This window comes from Tursiops truncatus, chromosome 16, assembly GCF_011762595.2.
Source record: "Tursiops truncatus isolate mTurTru1 chromosome 16, mTurTru1.mat.Y, whole genome shotgun sequence".
NCBI classification, from domain to species: domain Eukaryota; kingdom Metazoa; phylum Chordata; class Mammalia; order Artiodactyla; family Delphinidae; genus Tursiops; species Tursiops truncatus.
Genome location: NC_047049.1, coordinates 62,294,263 through 62,315,458, shown reverse-complemented (window position 1 = coordinate 62,315,458; position 21,196 = coordinate 62,294,263). Strand labels below are relative to the sequence as shown.

Sequence of the window (21,196 nt, the reverse complement as noted above, 5' to 3'; positions counted from 1 at the left end):
TAGAGGGGTGTCAGGCAAGGACGCTGATTTTTGTTCATCTGAAGGGGGAAGAACCTTCCTATTGTCATACTTGCCCAACAGGGGGGCAGACTACCTAGAGGAAGTGAGCTGGAGGTGGACAAGCACAGACTGGGCTAGGGGTTGGGCTAGTGGCTGCTAGCGCAATAGTAATACAGGTAACAATTAATGATACTGTCTATGAGATAGGCAGAACAGCACAGTGATTAGAGCATAGAATCTGGGGCTGGATTTAACTGGATTAAAAATGTGGATTTGCCACTTATCAGCCCTGTGACGATGGGCCTCTCTATGCCTCAGTTTTCTTTTTTTTTTGCGGTACGCGGGCCTCTCGCTGTTGTGGCCTCCCCGTTGTGGAGCACAGGCTCCGGACGCGCAGGCTTAGTGGCCGTGGCTCACGGGCCCAGCCGCTCTGCGGCATGTGGGATCTTCCCGGACCGGGGCACAAACCCGTGCCCCCTGCATCGGCAGGCGGACTCTCAACCACTGCACCACCAGGGAAGCCCCCTCAGTTTTCTTTTTTTTTAATTTTCTGTAAACATGTTATGAATACTTTTTTTTTGAATTGTATTTATCTTTTTATACAGCAGGTTCTTATTAGTTATCTGTTTTATACATATTAATGTATATATGTGTCAATCCCAATCTCCCAATTCATCCTACTATGCCTCAGCTTTCTTATCTGTGGAATGGGGATAATGATAATGTCTACCTCATAGGGTTGTAATGAGGATGAAATAAGTTAATCCTACATATAAGGTGCTTAGTTAAGTATGAAACACAGAGCCAGGGTCACAGCACTCATTATCAGGCACCGTAGCACTTTACCTATTTCAATCCCTCTCCTCCATACAACAACCTTAAGGGTAGGCCCTGCCACGAGGCCCATTAAACAGGTAAAGAAACTGAGGCCCAGAGAGGTAAGTAACACAGTAAGTGTCAGGGCTGGGCTTAAGCCCAGGCAGTCTGGCTCCTTTCTGCTCTGAGTCTCCAGATTAGGCTGCACACAGGCTGTTCCCACAGGTGTTTGGGGCAGCAACTGGGCAGGGCAGCTAGGACTCAGAAGGGTGCTCTCCTGCCAGGGATCCTCAACACAGCTGTGGCTGGGGAGGTCCTGTCTGGTCCTGTCCAGAGCAGAACAATGAGAACCAGTGTTTCTCTGCACCTTGTTTTGGGGCTAGGGAGGGCCGCGTGCTCAGGTCCCAGCAGCATCCCTGGCTCCTGGGCCTGGCTCTGAATGGCACAGATCGTTTTGCTGTGTCACGGCCAGCTCCGGGCGTGCCAGCTGGGCTCCCTCTGAGGAGAGGCTGGCTGCCCGGATGTGGACCTGCCTCTTATCTGTCCTGCTCAGGGCTTCCTCCTTGCCCTTGGTCAGCCAGGATTCGGGACCTGGATCTGGCTCAGATATGTCATCGAGCCCCAGTCCCTGGCGGCCTCTCCCCTGCAGTGTTGGGCTCAAAATGCTGTTGCAGCCACAGAGCCCACACCTCCCACCACACCTCCCAAGGGAGGCGGGAGAGCGGATCCACTGGGACTGGCCTGTGGCTGAATGTGGCCGGAGCAGTAGGATGAGCTGACTGGTTTTAAGCTACTTGGAGCCCTCTCCTGGAGTGTAGGGGCCCATCACTGGGGAAGGAGTGAGTTCCCCAAAGCACGTTCCTGGTCCTTTTGGCTGGAGAAGATCATGGCTGCCAGGGAGGTGACCAGCGACAGAGGTCCCATGGGGAAAGGCTGAATTTCAGCCCTGTCATCTTCCCTTGGGGAAGACATTTTCCCTTTCTGAGCTGGGAAATGGAGAGAATACTTCCTGGCCACCTTCCCACAGGGATTGGAGAGCTCCCTGATAGGGTGATGAAAATGAAAGCCCTTTAAAAAGTACAGCATTGGGAATTCCCTGGTGGTCCAGTGGTTGGAACTCTGCGCTTACACTGCTGGGGCCCGTGTTCGATCCCTGGCCGGGGAACTGAGATCCTGAAAGCCGTGTGGAATGGCCCAAAAAAAAAATATATATATATATATATATATACATATATATATATATGTATATATATATATATAAAAATAAAAATAAAATAAAATAAAATAAAAAATAAGGCATAAAGTTTTGTAAGAGATGATCATATTCTGCTCATTTCTGTCTGGGGGCCTTCTCGTCAACCCCAATCTAAATCCTTATGTTTCCCCGCCTCCAGGCAGCCTTCCCTGCCGGCCCCTGCCCCTTGGTGGTCTCCTCCTGTTTCCTACCCTGGGGGTGGGGGTGGGGTCTGGATGACCCCTGTTCCCCCGCTGTGTGCTCGCTGTTTGATCACACAAGTGCGTGGTCTTGCCTGCCAGTGAGAATGTGAGCTTGTGAGGGGTTGGGCCGTGCCTTCTTCTCCTTTTGTGTCTCTCTCACCCTTTAAGAGCTGCCCCACTGGTGGGTACGTAAGAATGACTGACAAGTGTCTGGGCGCTTTTCTCCTGCAGGTTTGAGAAGATGGTCAGTGGCATGTACATGGGCGAGCTGGTCCGATTGATCCTGGTCAAGATGGCCAAGGAGGGCCTTTTATTTGAAGGGCGGATCACCCCGGAGCTGCTCACCAGAGGGAAGTTTAACACCAGTGACGTGTCAGCCATTGAAAAGTAGGTGCCTCCCCTCAAGGCTTTCTGGGGGTGCGGGGCAGAGAAGAACGACTTCTCAAGAGTGTCAGGGCTTTCTGGGCCAGTCTCCCCTCTCTCTTAGCTCACGCATCCTGGGCTGCTCTCCCTGCGGGCACCTGGTGGCATTAAAGAGCCGTTTAGTGGATGGTTTAGTTATGAAAGTAGCCTCTTCTTCACTCTGCACCACACACACACACACACACACACCTTTACCTGATTAGAATCCTGTTGGTGAACAGGAGCTGACTGAGCCCAGGTTCGGTTAATTCCCCCTTGGGATATCGGGACCTTCTCCAGACAATGTTCCAGGGAAACATAGTGACCTCAAGATCATTAGGTGTTCCCTGAAAAAAGGGTTCTGTAACCAATAGGATTGGAAAATACTTAGAGAAGTACAGTATTCATTAGCATATTAAAGAAAACCCAGTTCACCTTGGTTAACTGGTCATTTCCCAAATTTCCCTTGTGCCTGAAACACCCTCTGCCTCCTCCCTCCCCACTCTGTCTCGGCCCCCACATTCTCTCACTTGTTCACCGCCACAGGTGTTCCCTGGCACAAATTTGAGAAACATTGGTTAACAGATGAGATAGGACAGATAGACATAGAAGGATAGGATAGTCCAGCCAGCCCCCTGGCTGCTACCTTTTGGCCTCAACATAAGAAACCCAGACTTCTCTGTCTCAACTGTTATTTGCAGGCCTTGGGTGAACTTGATGCCAGGCAGTTTGGTGTAGTCAGGCGGCTCCACATCTGAAGGGCTCCTGTCCTGTGGCCAGTTCCGTGCGCCACTAGATTCTATTCCTGGTTCAGGAGACTCCACGTAGCCGTGTAAGGCCACCTGTTTTTTTTCTTTTTTTTGCGGTACGCGGGCCTCTCACTGTTGTGGCCTCTCCCGTTGCGGAGCACAGGCTCTGGACGCACAGGCTCAGCGGCCATGGCTCACGGGCCCAGCCGCTCCGCGGCATGTGGGATCTTCCCGGACTGGGGCACGAACCCGTGTTCCCTGCATCGGCAGGCGGATTCTCAACCACTGCACCACCAGGGAAGCCCATGGCCACCTGTTTAAGGATAGGGCTAGCTTGGTGCCAGAAATGCCCTTTCATTTCCACACGAGGTGGTCATCCCACTGCCCCTGCTGTGGTCCTAGAAATTCAGAGCCAGTGGCATCATAGCTCTGGCTATAATGTAAGTGGAGAGGGGTTTATCTGAACTTACTCTTATTTCCCATCTGAGTCCTGGCATTTGTCCTAGGATCTCTCCTTTAGGAGCAATTGGTACAGAGCTACAGTCAATAGGGAGGCACACTACTGAGTTTCCAGTCATCTCTGTTCTCAAGTCACCTGGTCAACTGTTGGGAGGGGAGGGAGAAAGAGGCTCATGGTTTGTCTTCAGAATCATTGACAAAGTCAGGAAATGCCTGCCTTCCTCTGGGCCTGTTTCTGGTGTTGGCTCTTAGGTTACCAAGAAACAAAACCCACTTGAACTAGCTCAAGAAGGCATCTATATTGTAGTAAAGTCTATCTCAGAAAAAAACATCTTACCAGTGCAGATGTTGGAAGCATTCTCTTTAAAATCAGGAGCAAGACAGTATCGCCTGTTTCTATTCCGCATTGTCCTGGAGCCTTAGCCAAATATTTTTTAGGAAAGAAAAAGAAATTAAAGGCATAAGAATCAAAAACAGAGGAAGTAAAACTGTCATTATTTGCAGATCGTATTTGTTTGTATGGAACACCAAAAATATCTAGACAAGTGATTAGAATAACAGGAGAGGTTAGGAAGATATCTGGAGATAAGATACAAAAATTATATTTCTATATATTGACAGTAATTAAAATATGTATATATTTTAAAATCTTTTATTTTAGAATATTTTTAGACTTACAGAAAAATTACAAAGATAGTACATATCCCTCACCCAGTTTTCCCCACTGTTAACATTTTACCTTAATATGGTATATTTAAAATATGTGTGTGTGTGCGTGTGTGTGTGTGTGTATAAAGAATATATATATCTTCTTTTCTTTTTTAAAGACCACATCTACAATAGTAATAAAACTATACACTGGAGTGAATCCAGCAAAAGATATACAAAGAATGTATGTATGCAGCGAATTAAAATTTGACTGGAAGACATCAAGGAAGAATGTGTAAGAATGCAGGGGCAACTCACAGACCCAAAGAGCAGGAGATTTCCCCCAGGCCTCCTGGGCACTGAGCCCTGGGGTGGAAGCATCTATTTCTCCACCTGTTCAGGGCCCAGGTGGTCTGGCTTGTTCACTTCTCTCCGTTTGTCTGACATGGCATAACCCAGCCTAGTACAGTTTTTCCTCTCACTGCCTCCTGACTTCTTATGGAGGAGACCCTTTCTCAGGCTCTTCTCAGGCATTTGACTGCCTTCATCCCATGTCGTACACACATGGTGAATGGTGAGTTCACCTCTCCAGGACCTTCAAACCTCAGTGCTTTGCACTGCCTGCTGTGGTCCTTAACTCACAAGTATTGGCCTCTGACCTCACAGGAATAAGGAAGGCCTCCACAACGCCAGAGAAATCCTGACCCGCCTGGGAGTGGAGCCATCTGATGACGACTGTATTTCGGTCCAGCACGTGTGCACCATTGTCTCGTTCCGCTCTGCCAACCTAGTGGCTGCGACGCTGGGCGCCATCCTGAATCGTCTTCGAGATAACAAGAGCACACCCAGGCTGCGGACCACGGTTGGTGTCGACGGGTCTCTTTACAAGACGCACCCACAGTGAGTCTGCCCTTTGCTATAATTGGCACTCAATACCCGCCTGGGCTAAGGACTTTCTCCAGAGGGCAGACTTTTGCACCCAGTGAAGGTTTCTGGCAGACAAGATAATACGTAGTTCTGGGCAGAAAGGTCAGAGTTGCCCACCTGGGGAAGTATCCAGCCCTCAGCCCTGGTGTTGCTTCTGCACTGCACTGTCATCTCTCCTCATTTCGTAAGTCTTGGTAGAGATTTCTATAGCTGCCAGGAGCACTGGGTGGAATATGTCTGTATCTTGAATTCTCTTGCTTGTCTGCATTTCATCAGGGACCTTCATCCTCACTGTAGCTCGGGTCATAGGTGTAGTGCCCACATTCCTATTTTAGAAGCTCCGATGAGTTTCTAAAGCCCCTCAAACCCTCAGATAGTACTTTTTAAAAATGGGTAACTTGTTGATGCTTTGCATCTGAGAGACAGAGAGGGATTAAGTTGTTAAGTGGTCCCCATTGATGCTGCCTTCTTGTCTATTGGACGCCTTAGCGTCAAAAGCCTTCTGTGGCCACTAAGGACATGGCCTGAATCTATTAAAAAGGCTAAAGGTGAATTCTAAGTCTTCATGTTCCGAATTTTAACAAGAACTGCCTGCGACGTGATTTTTTTGTACAGGATCTCAGGTATTTCTCCCATTGTATATATAATGTGCCTGTGAAGTGGCCTTGCAGATACTGTGCCTTCGTACCCAGTTCTAGTAACAGTTAAATAAGGATTGACTTAAACTGAAATAGTTCAGTGTTGCTGAGGGGATAGGGTTTGAGCTAGTTAGCTGCTATTATCTGCCAGGTTCATAATTTTATTTCTTTATATTCTTAGAGTTTTTGTCAAATTCTTGATAATGCAATTAGCCATCTTTTTTTTTTTTTTTTTTAATTTCTTGGCTAATTTTTGGACAAGACAGCTTAGGGATTTACATCACATTAAAATAATTTTCTACTTGCGGTAAAATACGCATAATATAAAATTTATCATCTTAGCCATTTTTTGAGTGTACAGTTCAGTAAATTTAAGTACCTTCACACTGTCGTGCAGGCATCACCACCAGTCATCTCTACTATTTGCCTTATGTATTGAGGTGCTCCTGTGTTGGGTGCATAAATATTTACACTTGTTACATCTTCTTCTTGGATCGATCCCTTGACCATTACACCAGTCATCTCTAGAACTCTGTCATCTGCAACATCACATTTTAAAAAATAACTTTGATTAAATACTGATTATTTCAGGAATAAAATATTTTTGGTATAGAAACTTCAGATAGTTCAGAAAATTACAAAGAGAATAGAAGTCATTGTTAACCCCATCCCCTGGAGTTGACCGCTGTTAACATTTTGAGGTTCCGGTTTCCCAGTTTCCCATGGCAGGCAGCCTTCCATACTTACAACAGACCTCAGACCTGGAGAAAGTTCTGTGTCTCACTGAGTCCTGTCCTAAAGTCCTCTTCTAACCACTAAAAAATATCCCTAGTCTTGGGGGCTGAGGGAAAGGGCCAAGCGAAAATGGAAAACAAGAGAGATTCTTGCTTGATTGAGCCCTTGCTCAGCGCCAGTTATTCATCGAAGATGTGATGAACTCACTGAGTTCCCACCACATCACTGTCAGCCAGATGCTGTCATCCACATTGACTCCAAGGTTAAGTAACGGAACAAGGTCCCCTGGTATGGAAGTGGGGACACTCACCCTATCTCCTGGTCTGACTTTTAAACACTGGGCTCTTTTGGGTTCTTTGTTGACCACTGTGCTGTATTATCTCCTTGTCATGGTAGACAACATTTTTTTGGACCCTGAATTTTCTGTATTTGATATTCTTTTTTTTGTTTGTTTTGGCCTCATGGCGTGTGGGATCTTAGTTCCCTCACCACGGATCAAACCTGTGGTCCCCTGCAGTGGAAGTGCAGAGTCCTAACCACTGGACCACCAGGGAAGTCCCTCGATATTCATGTAACAATGAGAGCCCTCTCTTTTTATGTGTCACTGTGGGTGATTTCAGTTTCCCCTTTTTATCTGTCTGCATTTGGTAACTTTTCTACAGTGGATGTGTTGTGTGACTGGAGTAATGCGGAAAGCAAGTGTAGAAAATGGAATTAAGGTGTACAAGAAGAAAGAAAGGGGTCCTGGAGGTCCCTACAGTCTGGCTCAGTCGGCTATTGTGGCCTCCACACCCCAGGTATTCCCGGCGTTTCCACAAGACCCTGAGGCGCTTGGTGCCCGACTGCGATGTGCGTTTCCTCCTCTCGGAGAGTGGCAGCGGCAAGGGGGCTGCCATGGTGACCGCGGTGGCCTACCGCCTGGCTGAGCAGCACCGGCAGATAGAGGAGACCCTGGCCCACTTCAGTCTCACCAAGGATACGCTGCTGGAGGTGAAAAGGAGGATGCGGGCCGAGATGGAACTGGGGCTGGGCAAGCAGACGCACGACAAGGCCGTCGTCAAGATGCTGCCCTCCTTTGTCCGGAGCACTCCCGACGGGACAGGTGAGGACCTCTGTTGGGGGCTGACACGCCCCTCCCGCTTCTCATACCAGTGGCTGAGTCACGGTGGGGCTGCAGGGTGGTTGGCTTCTCCAGTGGATGCTCTGCACTGGGGTGGCATGATTTTGGCAAGAGCTACAAACTCACTCAAACCTCTCTCTTCCATTTTTACCACCGACTTGCCGTGTGTGTGACTCAAGGCAGTCTATTTCCCCTGGTCCAGCCTCCCAGGCAGGCGCTGTCTCTAAAACCACAGCCCTGTTCAGAATTAGAAAGTGTTCTTAAGAGAACAGAGCTGGGCAGATCCCGAAGCACTGAGATTGCTATAGGGCCTCTGATAAACACAGGAAAGTAGAAGAAGGATAAACACTCACTGCCCCTTCCTAGGTCCTGGTGGAGAGGCACACAGAGGCCTGGGCATTGTTATACCCGGGTAGGTTGGAGCTCAGCGTCCAACCCCGTACTGCTGACCTTGCTGGTCCTGTTGGAGCTGAGCACTGGGGGGATGCTGATGACTGTTTGTGATATGAGTATGTCCTCTGTGTAAGCTACTTACTCTGGCATTATAAACCACCGTGAAACTTAGTGGCTTTAAACAGCAACCACTTATTGTGGCTCAGGGGACCCTGGGTCAGCAACTTATCGTTGCTCATCTGGGCCAGGCTTGGCTGAACTTTCATTCATGCATCTGCAGCCCCTGGGAGGCTCTCCCTTACATGTCCAGCATTTGTCTGTCAGCTGGGGTGTAGGAGTGCCTGGCCACGTGTCTCATCCTCCAGCGGGCCGCCGGGCTTGTTCACATGGTAACAGCAGGGTCCACGAGGGAGAGGGAGACCTCAAAGCCTCTTGGAGGCCTAGGCTGGGGCTGGCTCAGCTCCGCTTCTGCCACACTCTGTTGGCCAAAGCAAGTTATAAGGCCAGGCCAGATCCAAGGGGAGGCGGAAATAGATTCCATCTTTTTTTTTTTTTTTTTTTTTTTGCGGTACACGGGCCTCTCACTGTTGTGGCCTCTCCCGTTGCGGAGCACAGGCTCCGGACGCGCAGGCTCAGCGGCCATGGCTCACGGGCCCAGCCGCTCCGCGGCATGTGGGATCTTCCCGGACTGGGGCACGAACCCGCGTCCCCTGCATCGGCAGGCGGACTCTCAACCACTGTGCCACCAGGGAAGCTCAGATTCCACCTTTTGACGGGAAGAACTGCAAAGTCGCTTTGCAAAGAAGCCTGCGTACAGGGAGGAATGACGGTGGCCATTTTTGCAACACTCTACACATTGACATATATTATTAACTTTTATATGAGGTTCCCTAACATCAGGTCATTGTTGCCAAGCTTTTTAGTAGCCTGGTAACATCTATTTGTTTACTGTGACAGGTGCTTCATCTATGGGGCCTTTTGTCCTTCTAGCGTGGCTCAGAGGCTGCGGTGGTCATGAGTTGGTGCCCACCCTCTCTGAGCCTGGGCTGTGTGCTGAGGGAAGACTTAACAGCTTCTCCCCTATATTTAATATGCGGCCTCCTCCCTTGAAAGTCTGACGTCTTGGGGCTACTGGCTGCCAGGAGGCAATACTAACTCTTCTTGACCTTCTTTATGTTCTTGACCACAACAGAGCACGGTGACTTCCTGGCCCTGGATCTTGGAGGAACGAATTTCCGCGTCTTGCTGGTGAAAATTCGTAGTGGGAAAAAGAGAACAGTGGAAATGCACAACAAGATCTACGCCATTCCCACGGAAATCATGCAGGGCACTGGGGAAGAGGTGAGACAGGTTTGCTTTTATACCACCGTGGCATATGTGCGTCACAGACCTGGCCAGTGGCATCGGGCCCCAGAACCTGCATGTGATACATGCTGCTGTGCAGTTGTGTCTGTGTGGCCCGAAAGCATCAGGTACATTCAGCCATGCTGGGCTTAGGATGCTCAGGGGCTGGGAAGATACTAGGGAGGGGGGCTTGCTCTGCATGTGTCGGGGGCGGGTGTGTATGTGTGTGTACTTGTATGTATGCACTGAAGGTGTGAAACTAGAGGATACATGAGTAAGCCCTTCCTTTCTCCTAAAGCTGTTTGACCACATCGTTTCTTGCATCTCTGACTTCCTGGACTACATGGGCATCAAGGGCCCCAGAATGCCTCTGGGCTTCACGTTTTCGTTTCCCTGCAAGCAGACGAGCTTGGATGCGGTGAGTCTCCTTTTTCCAGGCATCAGACACCGGGCGGTGCTGACTGTCCCTTGGCCAGTGTGGGTCAGCTCTTGAAGCCTCCTCCAGCCTCTGTGTCCTCCCTCGATTCTGGGACAGTTTAGCTGTCACAGTGGGTTGACCCAGGTCTTACGCCACACCCTCCAGCACATCTTAAGACTCTACTCTTCTTTTATCGTATCATTTAAAGAATTCACCTCTTCTGGGAAGCCTTCTGGTCCTCCAGGCAAAAAGAATCTCACCCTCGTGAGTGTTCCCTGTTTCCTCTCATGTTGCCTGGTTATAGCACTTCTTACACAGTTTTTAGTGATCTTTGGTGTCTCTCTTTTCTGCGACGTTGTATGCTCCTTGAGCCGAGGACCTGTGTTCCCCACAGGCCCTAGCACAGTGTGCTATCAGAGAAGATGCTTAATAACTGTTTATTCAATAAATGGAATGAACCAGGGCTCAAGGTCAGGGCTTGAGCACCTGCTGAGGACCACGAGCTGGCCACACAGTTCCTGCCCTCAGGAAGCCGCCAGTCTAGTGGAGCATCTCAGCCTACTCCAACAACACCGGCACCATGCTTAGGGGTGTTGGCAGGCCCGGGGGGACGTTCTGTGTGGAAGGGAGCGGTTGTGCAGAATCATGCAGGCGAGACCCATTCTCTGTGTTTTCACAGGTAGAGGTATGGCCAGGGAGCAGGCCCCGATGTTGGCATCACATCACACGGGACCTTAGGCCAGGGTTTGAGGCACATGATTGGCAGAACTTGGCAAGCTGGGCAGGGCCACCTGCCTCTAGAAGCCAGTTAATCCAGACACAGTGCTGACTCGGGTCTTTTTCCCTCGTAATAACTCCTTCAGATCTCAACGGGTGGATCCATGTAAACTTGGTTTTGCAGTTTTGAAAAGGTCTGGTGGTTTTTACAAGCCGTTCGCTTATGCCGTCATCATAGTGAGGACACACCCAGCAAGTGTATACACTACACTCCAATCAAACCTAAAGTTTACTTTAGGTAGTAACAGTGTTCCTAAAAATTTGCATTTCTCCACTTATGTTTTTGGCAGACTGTTCTTCAGAGGAGCTGGTTGGTTATACCACGGGCAGCACCATTAACTTTCTATGCCTCAGTTTCTCCATCTGTGAAGTGGGGATTACAGACCAGACCACTGTGAGGACAGTGAGAGGGGGCAGGCCTGCGGAGGACTCTTTGTATTTTATTGGTTTATGCTTAAGATGTTCCAGCATCGTCTCACTATAAATTCTTAGCAGGTGTTTACTCCGGAAGGAGGGGGTGGAATTTTGTATTCTGCCTAGAAGGATTAATGACACAGGACTCTCCCACTACCCTTCCTATTGCAGGGAATCTTGATCACCTGGACGAAAGGTTTTAAGGCAACTGATTGCGTGGGGCAGGATGTAGCGACCTTACTGAGGGATGCGGTAAAAAGGAGAGAGGTAACTATTAAAAGGATGTTTTTAAAAATCTTTCGTGGGCTTCCCTGGTGGCGCAGTGGTTGAGAGTCTGCCTGCCGATGCAGGGGACACGGGTTCGTGCCCCGGTCCGGGAGAATCCCACATGCCGCAGAGCGGCTGGGCCCGTGAGCCATGGCCGCTGAGCATGCGCGTCCAGAGCCTGTGCTCCGCAACGGAAGAGGCCACAACAGTGAGAGGCCCGCGTACCGCAAAAATAAAAATATAAAGAATTCATACGATACAGAACCCTGTGACAAGGGTATTAAGGTTTCCCCAACTGATGGCAATAAAAGAGAGCAGAACAGTTTTGTGTTATTAAAGGATAGTTTAAGGAATGTAAAATCATGGCTCTCCTCCAGCTTGAAAAAGGGAAAAGCAGCCCCTGGCAGGGGGGCACAGCCGGGCACTGCCGCAGAGCACAGCCGTCATCACAGCCCCCTTGCGACCGCGATGGAATCAAATGAGCAGGAAGCGCTGCGTCATCATGGCAGAACTTGGCACGTGCTCAGAGATGGCCCTGCTTCCTGACAGCATCCAGTCCTGAGCAAAACCCCACTTCTTAGAACCCTCCCTAAAACCACCAGCACAGGCTCAGATCCTATAACTGTGCTTTCTAGTACTTTCTGGCACGCACCATGGGATGTGTTTGCCTGTGTTGCAACCAACCAGTCAGGAAGTGCAGGTTTTTCCACTGTGGGTATGTTTCTGGTGGTCTTTGGCTGGAGGACATTGACTGACAAAATATAAAATGAAAAATTCCGAAGTTTTTATTTAACTCATTAATTAATGAGGGAATCAGAAGTTAAAAAAAAAAAAAGGTCCGTTCAAGTGTCTCCAGTTCAGAAGAGCAGATTAATTAATATACACAAGCAGTCAGGGAGGCTGAAATGTATGGGTTGGAAGAGGGATCGATTGTTCCTGGAAGAGGGTGCTAGACGACAGCTAATATTTCTTTGAAAAGAAACCTGATGCCCTCTTTTTGCCCATTTCACAACTCTTAATCTCATTGTTCTTCCAAGGTACTTTCCATGCATATACCAACGTACACACATTTAAAAAATGGGAGTCATACCGTGTATACTATATTACAGCTGGCTTTTTTCACTTGCTATGAAATAGGAGTCTTTCGTGTCACTACCTAGAGGCCAGCCTCATTCACTTTCTTGGCTGTGCAGAATTCCAGAGTTTGCCCGAACCAGGCCTTACATGCCCCTTTTGATCTAGATTTGGGTTGTTTCTCCTTCTGGCTCGCATAAGTCACGCAGATACCCTTGGATGTGCCTTTGTGCACCTGTATGCTTGTCTCCGAAGAACAGATTCTGAGACATAGATTTGGTACTTCCATTTTGCCCTCTGAAAGGCTATAATACTTTAACCTGCCAAGAGAAAGAGTTACTTGGCCATTGTCCCTTGTCTCTTCTCCATTCCGCAGTGCCCACTGGGCTGCCTCTCTAGGACTCATGGCCATCTGTGAAATGGGTAGAATACTTCCTTTCTTCAGAGCTCAAGCGTCAGATACATCAGTAATAGTAGATGTTTAGTGAAGAAGCATTTCATTACCTTTCACAGGCTGGTAAGGAAACTATTTCAGATGACGCACCAGCAGCTTTCTGACTGCAGTGCAGCAGAGTGACCCTGCAGAACTCAAGCCGGGCAGCGCTGTCCCTCCCCTAAAGCTAAACCTGTGTCTCTTTCTTTCCAAAGGAATTTGACTTGGACGTGGTGGCTGTGGTCAATGACACGGTGGGCACCATGATGACCTGTGCTTATGAGGAGCCCACCTGCGAGGTTGGACTCATCGTAGGTGGGTGTCCTGGAAGGTCTTTTTCTGGGGCAGGGTAGGCTGGGTTTTCCTGTTCTGTGGGGCCCTGAGCCAACAGTTCAGCCCTCGGTGTGAGACAGTATATCTGTCAGCACTGTCCCCTTAACCCACCTCCAGAGTTTCATCATGGCCTGAGGCTGCAGGGCTGTCCAGGGGTTTCCCCTCCCAACACCCAGCCCACGAGGCTTCCAGTTGACTGTAAGCAGATTGTCAGCAGGAACGGAGCTCTCCAGGAGTGCTGCCCCCAGGTGACTCACACGGCCCCGGCCCCCCGGCGGACAGGGTGGGAGTGCTTGGAGCTGGCCTCGTCAGCAGGGCTTGTAGGGAGGGACCCGGGCAGGTGTTGCGGGGCCGGGGCCTGTGGCTGGGAAGAAAGCAAGCCTCCTCTTCTCCTGACTGTGGAGAAGGGCCCGAGGGCAGTCTGGGCGCCATTTGGCCTTTAGCACCAATGATCCCAGCTGCTGAAGTGGGAGGCATATTACTGAGCCAAAACCTGGGTCTGCTCACCTGTGCACAGTAAAGCCAATCTACTGACACTGGGTTGTGGTGAAGGAAGAGTGCAGCATTTTTTATGTTTTGTTATGTTTTTGGTTTTTTGCTGGGGGGAGCGGGGATAGACAAAGAGGCACAGGACTGAAAGGGCAGCGTTTATTGTGAGGCGCCATACAAGGAGTCCAGGACAGCCAACGCTCAGGAAGCCTGAACTCCTCCATACAGTTCAGCACGGCCTTTTTATTTATTTTTATTTTGGCTGTGCTGGGTCTTCGTTTCTGTGCGAGGGCTTCCTCTAGTTGCGTTGACCGGGGGCCACTCTTCATCACGGTGCGCGGGCCTCTCACTATCGCGGCCTCTCTTGTCGCGAGGCACAGGCTCCGGACGCGCAGGCTCAGTAGTTGTGGCGCACGGGCTTAGTCGCTGCGCGGCATGTGGGATCCTCCCAGACCAGGGCTCGAAACCCGTGTCCCCTGCATTAGCAGGCAGATTCTCAACCGCTGCGCCACCAGGGAAGCCCCCAGCACAGCCTTTTTAAAGGCCAGGTGAGGGAGGGGCGTCTCAGGGTCTGTGATCAGCTCCTGCACAATTCTCTGATTGGTTGATGGTGAGGTAACAGGACGGTGTCACGGGTTAACATTAACAGTCCTTAGGCTCCAGCAGGCCTGGGGCTATGTTCTCAAGGTCATCAAGTAGCTAATATCTTCCATTTGGTGGGGGTTTTAGCATCAGTAAAACAACTTAGGGAATGTGCATCAGACACTATTATCTAGGTACTTCAGAGAGGAGCTAAAGTAGAGGATATGGGAGAGGGGTCTGTCCCGGGAAGGCCCCATAGGGTCCTGCTCGGTTAGAGGCAGAGGGATTATCTGGCTTTGCAGGTTGTTCCCTTATAATCCAAGCACAGTAGGGGTCTGGGCCTTGAGAGCACAAGATTCCAGAAGCATCTTGATTTTAGGCTACAAGAAAAACATTTGCCTAACTGATGCTGTTCCTAATGTCAGGGATGCTGGGAAAAGGCCCGGTTTCTTAGCTAACACCTGCAGAGCATCCCTGGGCGGAGAGAGTCAGCAAGCAGCCTGCTGCGTGGACCTGGGAGATTGGGCGAAGGCCCCAGCAGGCTGCCTTCCTGGTGCCAGGAAGCCCTTTTCATTTGTTAAACCACTTTTGGCTCCTGTAGAAATTTTAAAAAGCTAGGGAGCAGCCCCAGGTAAATGTCGTTTGGGGCCTGGCTTTGAGGCTCTTTGTTTCTTCCTTTCTTTTGCAAAGCTTTCTTTCTCCACCCGGCCCCTCCCTTCCTTCTGCTTATGAATGGGCTTAGGTGTGAAATGCAAAGCTAGAGTGACACAGCACTTTCTCTGCTTGGGCCTGACCTCACCTTCCTGGCCAGAGGTCAGGCCCGCAAATGCCGGGGGTCCGGAGGTGGGGGCTGGGGGTAGGGGGTTCTCCCGCTGCCTTCAAAGTCACTCTTTCCCTCTGTCATCAGTTGATCTCTGCTCAGAACGCCCATGAGCAAGAAGTATAATTTACACGTTTTGGCTTTCTTTGCACCCCTTCCACTTCTGGGGCTCCTCTTCCCTCAGTTTTACACTTTGGGTGAAAGGGAGTCGAGAAAACAAAACTAATCCAGTTATGTTACCCGAAAACTGGGTTGGCTTCTTGGTGGGTGTCGAGCCAAAGGACACAACCAAGCCAAAGATCAGAAGGAAGGATTTACTACTTGCAGTAAGTAAAGAGAACACTGGGGATCTTTCCCAAAGCAGCGTCTCCTCAAACAGAAAAATTGGGGAAGTTTTAAGCTAAGGGTACGTGCATATTCATGAAGGGGCTTGGGCAGAGGAGAATTCAGTATAGAATTGGGGCAGAGGTTGACAGAGTCCAGGCTTCAGTTGATTTAAGTCACGAGGGTCAGGAAAGGTCAACATCACCATCCCTTAGGTTACACTTGATCTGGTGGTTGAGTGCCCAGCGGGGGTTTAAATTCTGCAAAACAGCTCAAGAAAGTGCTTCAGGCTAATCTTTACCACTGAAACAGAGCTAGGAGTCTTTACAACTGATTTATGATCTTTGCTATTGTTACTTCTCATGCCTGGTAACAGTTGGTCCTTTCGTTCCCTTCAAATCATTATTACTGAGACCTGTTCAAGAGCAAGCATTGTGGCCAGGCTTAGACCACAAAATGGTTTAGGCCAAAATGGCTCCTCTTATATCAAGAGAGTCATGCCTGTTTGTCTTTCTCTGGAGACCCCCTACCCTATCTGCTTACAGTTACACAGTCAGAAGCATCTGTGAATTCTACTTAAGTTTCTTTAAAGGGCATAAAACAGCCAGAGCCCACTTGTCTAGCTGGTAGAGGTGTCCTTGTGTCCCTTAAGGATGTTGAAAATCCATCGACCTCTGTCTCCCACCCAGGGTGTGTCCACGGTGCTCGAGGGCCTTGCGGCTGCAAGTGTAATCCCTGGCCACCTGCGAGTGTGTTAGAAATGCAAGGTCTTAGGCCTCACCCCAGACCTCCTGAATCAGAAAATCCATCTTAACAGCTCCTCAGGGGATTCAGGTGTATGTTAAAGTGTCTGTGTGAGAGACTCCTTGGTTAGTTGACTGGTTTTTAAATTTCCCGTCCATTTACTGTGACGAGGCCAGTGACCACAAGTTTGGATGTCTGGCTGTTAAATCTGCTGTGAAAGTTTTAGAACGCTTCCTCTCAGCATCTGTACCTAACTACTCCTAGTCGAGAACAGCAAACAGTTTGTGGTCCAGCCCAAGTCCTTGGGGGGCCACAGTCTGACTAGCCCTGCCCTGGGGAGGTCAGGGATGGAGATCAGAGGCTCCTGGTCCCCTGGAAGCCGTTTGTCTGTTTGTGTGTATACAGTGTAGGGGTGCACTCAGGGAAACATCCCTTTTCTCAGGAGAATCATCAGAATCTCAAAGAGATCTGTGATACCAAAATGGTGAGGAGCCATTGCTTTAGAAGGGCACCGTTGAGATGCTCAGGACACTGTCCTTCCCTGAACTAACTGTGGGCCTCATTTTGGAACACACAGGAGAGTTCATTCAGGCAGAGTCCACGGCCAAGTTTGATAAGAAAAGATAAGTGGACATGCATGGTGGGATAGTAGACAACCCCTCCATGTAATATTTTATATGTATGTGTGTATATACATATAAATGCAGTATATGTGTGTGTGTGTATATGTGCAGAGAGAAGGAAAGAGAAATAGAGAAATATCCTTCCAGTCTGAATGCTGCCTGAACTTCTACCATTGAAAACACATCCCTTTGTTGTAAGACCATCTTATATTAAAATAAACAGAGCCCTGCGTGGACAGGTAAACACACGAGGCTCTCGGTGTTGATGTCTTAGTATAAAGTAAGTTAATCAAATGCTCTGGGCAGTTTTAACTCTGATTTTGCCTTTATATTTTGAGATTTTTCCTGGAAGACATTGGGAAAGTGAAGCTATTACTTTGTTCATCTCAAACGTGTGCCCCTCTCTGTGGAGCCCCAGGCCCCACGTCTATCTGCAATCCCCCTACCCACTAAGCATGGTGGTGTGGCCATTCATTCTCTCCTCGTGTATTCCAGGGACGGGCAGCAATGCCTGCTACATGGAAGAAATGAAAAACGTCGAGACGCTAGCAGGAAACGAGGGCCAAATGTGTATCAACATGGAGTGGGGTGCCTTTGGGGACAACGGGTGTCTGGATGACATCAGAACGATCTATGACAAACTGGTGGATGAATATTCTCTAAACGCTGGGAAGCAGAGGTAATCCCACCTGGTGGAGGAGACGGGATGGGAGGGCATTCTGCCTGTTACAACGGAAGACGTTTCTAGGAGTGGGGTTTGCACAAAGCCTGGAGACTGTGGTCCCTCAGGTTCACTCTTGACCTTGGCTTTTGGCCCAAGGAGAGCAGAGAACTTAGGGGTGGAGGGTGGTGGCAGCACATGGTACAAGATGGCCCAGGGTTGATGTTCTGTGCAGGTGCCTCTGGGGACAGGGTAGCAGTGGCCACACCACTCCTCTCAGTGACCGTGTTTATCCTGCAACATTCTGGCCTTCTCATTGCTCTCTGTTTCTTCCCCATCAGGCTAATAGAAATCTGTTGGTCAGCAGGTTTTTGCCTTGTTTAGCAGGACACATTTGACCTGCAGTTGTTAAAGGGCAAGGGAAATTAGGACGTCGCCAGTGGGAGTGGGGGGCTCCCCATCACTGGTGAGGCAGAGGCCCGCCACCCACCAAGTCCTCCTTTTCCCACGGCAGACCTCCTGCACCACCTAGTGGCTGATTGGATCTTTGCAGCTCGGGTGTCAGGGACCCTCCCCAAGATGGCAGTGTCCACCCTTCCCAGCATAGAGACAAATGACCCCTTGTCTCAAGCTCCCAGGGATCAGGCCATCCTCTGCCGTAGCCAAGACGAGGTGGTCTAAGCCGTGCCCCCAGGAGCAGAATGAAGAGCTGGGGGTAATACCTCCCAAACATAGGTGATTCTGCAGCTGACCTCAAGATTTTTGTCTTTTCCAGATACCACCTATGCTTAATGTTTTTCTTTAAATCAGCTTGTATTCTTACATTTAATGAGGGAGGAAAACCAATATTACCATAAAATGGATATAGTGTAGAACAGCGTTATTTCAATCCTAGCTACTGTGCCTACCAACAGCTCTACAGGAAGACCCCCTTTGTTATAAGGGAGCTCAGTAGAGGTTGGAAGTGGTTAGAGCCATATCAGCATCAAACTTATCAACACCAAGGAGATGTCTCCTTGATGGAATGAAAAGGACTAGATGGGAACTGATGATAGGAGTTCTATCTCGTGTTTTTCCTGTGGACCACCCGAAGCCTTCTGGAGTATCCACATTCCAGTGGAGCCGTGCCAGCTTGGGGACACTGGGATGGGGTGTGTGCATGGAAGCATTTAAAGCCCATGCCATTTCTTGAGGCTCCTGAGCATGGAGAGGACAGGAATTAAAAGCCCCCACGAACAGGTGACCCTCAGGGGTGTGGTGGCCACCTGGGTCCTCCAGCCCGTGTGGCTTTATCACTCTGTGGGTACTTGACCAGCACTCTGGGTTTTGGCAAAACCTTCCAAAAATCTAGTGGGAACTTTCCCTGTGTTGTCTTGTTCCTTTAAGCCGTTTGCTGGTTCTACAGGTATTGATTGAGCACCTGACTGAGAGCAACGCTGAGCTGTGCTGGGCCCTGGGACTCAAAGCTGAGCAAGACACACATTCTCTGTCCCCTCGAGGCTTTCGCTGCAGGGGTGCCAAGGGGCGGAGGACCTGTGTGTGCTGTGAAGAAGGGAGGGTGCATGGGAGCTGAGATAGGCAGGGGGAGGACAGACCTCTTGGAGCCGTGCTGGGCAAGTTGAGAGCTGAGAGCTGGAGTGGGGTTTCGCCAGGCAAAGGCAGGGAGTCAGGTGAGGAAGAGGATGGTCCAGCAGTGAGTCAGAGTGCTGGTACTTTTGCGTCTGATCCTGGGAGGGTTGGGGATTCCTCAGTCCTTCCCGGTCTCACGCTCTGCCTCTGCCAGGGAGCACAGGGCTGGGTGCACGGGTCGGTGACGCCGATGAGGCACAGTAAGGCGCCTGGGGTTACTGTGAGACCGCAGGCTTCATATAGACACCCAGTCCGCTCCTCTCGTTCCAGGTATGAGAAGATGATCAGCGGTATGTACCTGGGTGAAATCGTCCGCAACATCTTGATAGATTTCACCAAGAGGGGATTCCTCTTCCGAGGGCAGATCTCTGAGCCGCTGAAGACTCGGGGCATCTTTCAGACCAAGTATCTCTCTCAGATCGAGAGGTGAGTGGGCAGGGCCTTCCCTATTAGAGGTGGACCTGGCCAGGGGGCCGTGATGGGGGCAGTAGGCAACACAGGGGACATTTTGGCCATTTGGGAGGGTTTTGTTCTTCCTCTGGAGTAGTAGGCCCTGAGCAGTTGCATTTTGAAGTTCCATAATTTTACTATAAATCATTTCCTTTTATTCATCCTGTATGTTAGGGCATTATATTGATTTGTTTGAAATCATCCTGTGTGTAAGTAGGTTACATTCCAGGATAGGAAAGGTGCATCACAGATATTTGTATTGAAGGACCATTGAGTCCAGAAGAGCTAAGCACCCCTGGTCTGGCCTCACCCTCTTTTCCTCTGAAAGGCAGCCTAGGATGCATAGCTCACCGCCCACCGTGCCCCCCAGCGAGCTGCTTCTGTCTTCCTCCTGTTTTTCTCATGTAGAGTGAACATTTCATCTGTGCCTTTGCCATCTCCCACAGTGAGCTGTGAGAAGAGGTGGAAAAGTGCTCAGCAAAAGCCACCTTCATTTTAGAATGGTCACGATAGCAGCACTGACACTGGCTCGGCTCGGGTCTGCCCCTCGCTTTCGCCGAGGCCTGTGTCTGTAACCTTCAGGTAGAGCTCACTGCCCACCAGAACCCACGCGGTGAAGTGCTAGCTGCAGACAGGGGCCCTGCGGCACTGACCCTGGAGGACTTGGGCACATGGAGTGATGGCATTTCACAGCTGCAGCGGGGGGGTCACCATGATAGGGAACCAAGCTCCCCACTGCTTTCTCTCCTCATTCTAAGTTCACCCAGGGGCCAAGTGTGGAAAATAGGAGCCAGAGAAGAATGAGAAGAAAATATCAGTGAATATTTCTTTTCTTTTTTTTTTTTTTTGGCGGTATGTGGGCCTCTCACTGCTGTGGCCTCTCCCGTTGCGGAGCACAGGCTCCAGACGTGCAGGCCCAGCGGCCATGGCTCATGGACCCAGCCGCCCTGCAGCATGTGGGATCCTCCCAGACCGGGGCATGAACCCGTGTCCCCTGCATCGGCAGGCGGACTCTCAACCACTTCGCTACCAGGGAAGCCCCAGTGAATATTTCTTGTTACCATTTTCTTATTGTGGTAGATAATATATAACATCAAATTTACCATCGTTACCATTTTGGAAGTGGGCAGTTCAGTGGCATTAAGTACATTCACATTGTTGTGCAGCCATCGTCACCATCCATCTCTAGGACTTTTTCATCATCCCGAACTGAAATTTTGTCCCCATTAAACACTAACTCCCCATTTCCTGCCTCCCCCCAGCCCCTGGCAACCACCTTTCTACCTTCTGTGTCTATGAATTTGACTCCTCTAGTGACTTCATGTAAGTGGAATCATACAGCATTTGTCCTTTCACATCTGGCTTATTGCACTTAGCATATTGTCTCCAAGGTGCATCCATGTTGTAGCATGTGTCAGAATCTCCTTGCTTTTTAAGGCTGAATAATTCTCTGTATGTATACACTACATTTTCTTTATCCATTCATCCAT

At 49.7% G+C, this 21,196-nt stretch overlaps 1 protein-coding gene across 6 annotated transcripts in view; it reads left to right on the top strand.

The window, feature by feature from the left end:
- Window positions 1-21,196, top strand: part of HK1 (hexokinase 1) — an 86,919-nt gene that overhangs the window by 60,687 nt on the left and 5,036 nt on the right. For 5 of the 6 annotated variants that reach the window (XM_073793515.1, XM_033842149.2, XM_033842148.2 and 2 more), the window contains 9 exons: window positions 2,485-2,640; window positions 5,178-5,411; window positions 7,609-7,913; window positions 9,517-9,665; window positions 9,967-10,086; window positions 11,449-11,544; window positions 13,267-13,366; window positions 17,462-17,645; window positions 19,527-19,682. In XM_073793515.1, the coding sequence (XP_073649616.1) occupies window positions 2,485-2,640; window positions 5,178-5,411; window positions 7,609-7,913; window positions 9,517-9,665; window positions 9,967-10,086; window positions 11,449-11,544; window positions 13,267-13,366; window positions 17,462-17,645; window positions 19,527-19,682 (1,500 nt within the window). The remainder of the gene's footprint in view (window positions 1-2,484; window positions 2,641-5,177; window positions 5,412-7,608; window positions 7,914-9,516; window positions 9,666-9,966; window positions 10,087-11,448; window positions 11,545-13,266; window positions 13,367-17,461; window positions 17,646-19,526; window positions 19,683-21,196) is intronic. The other variant, XM_073793516.1, reaches the window with a different exon arrangement.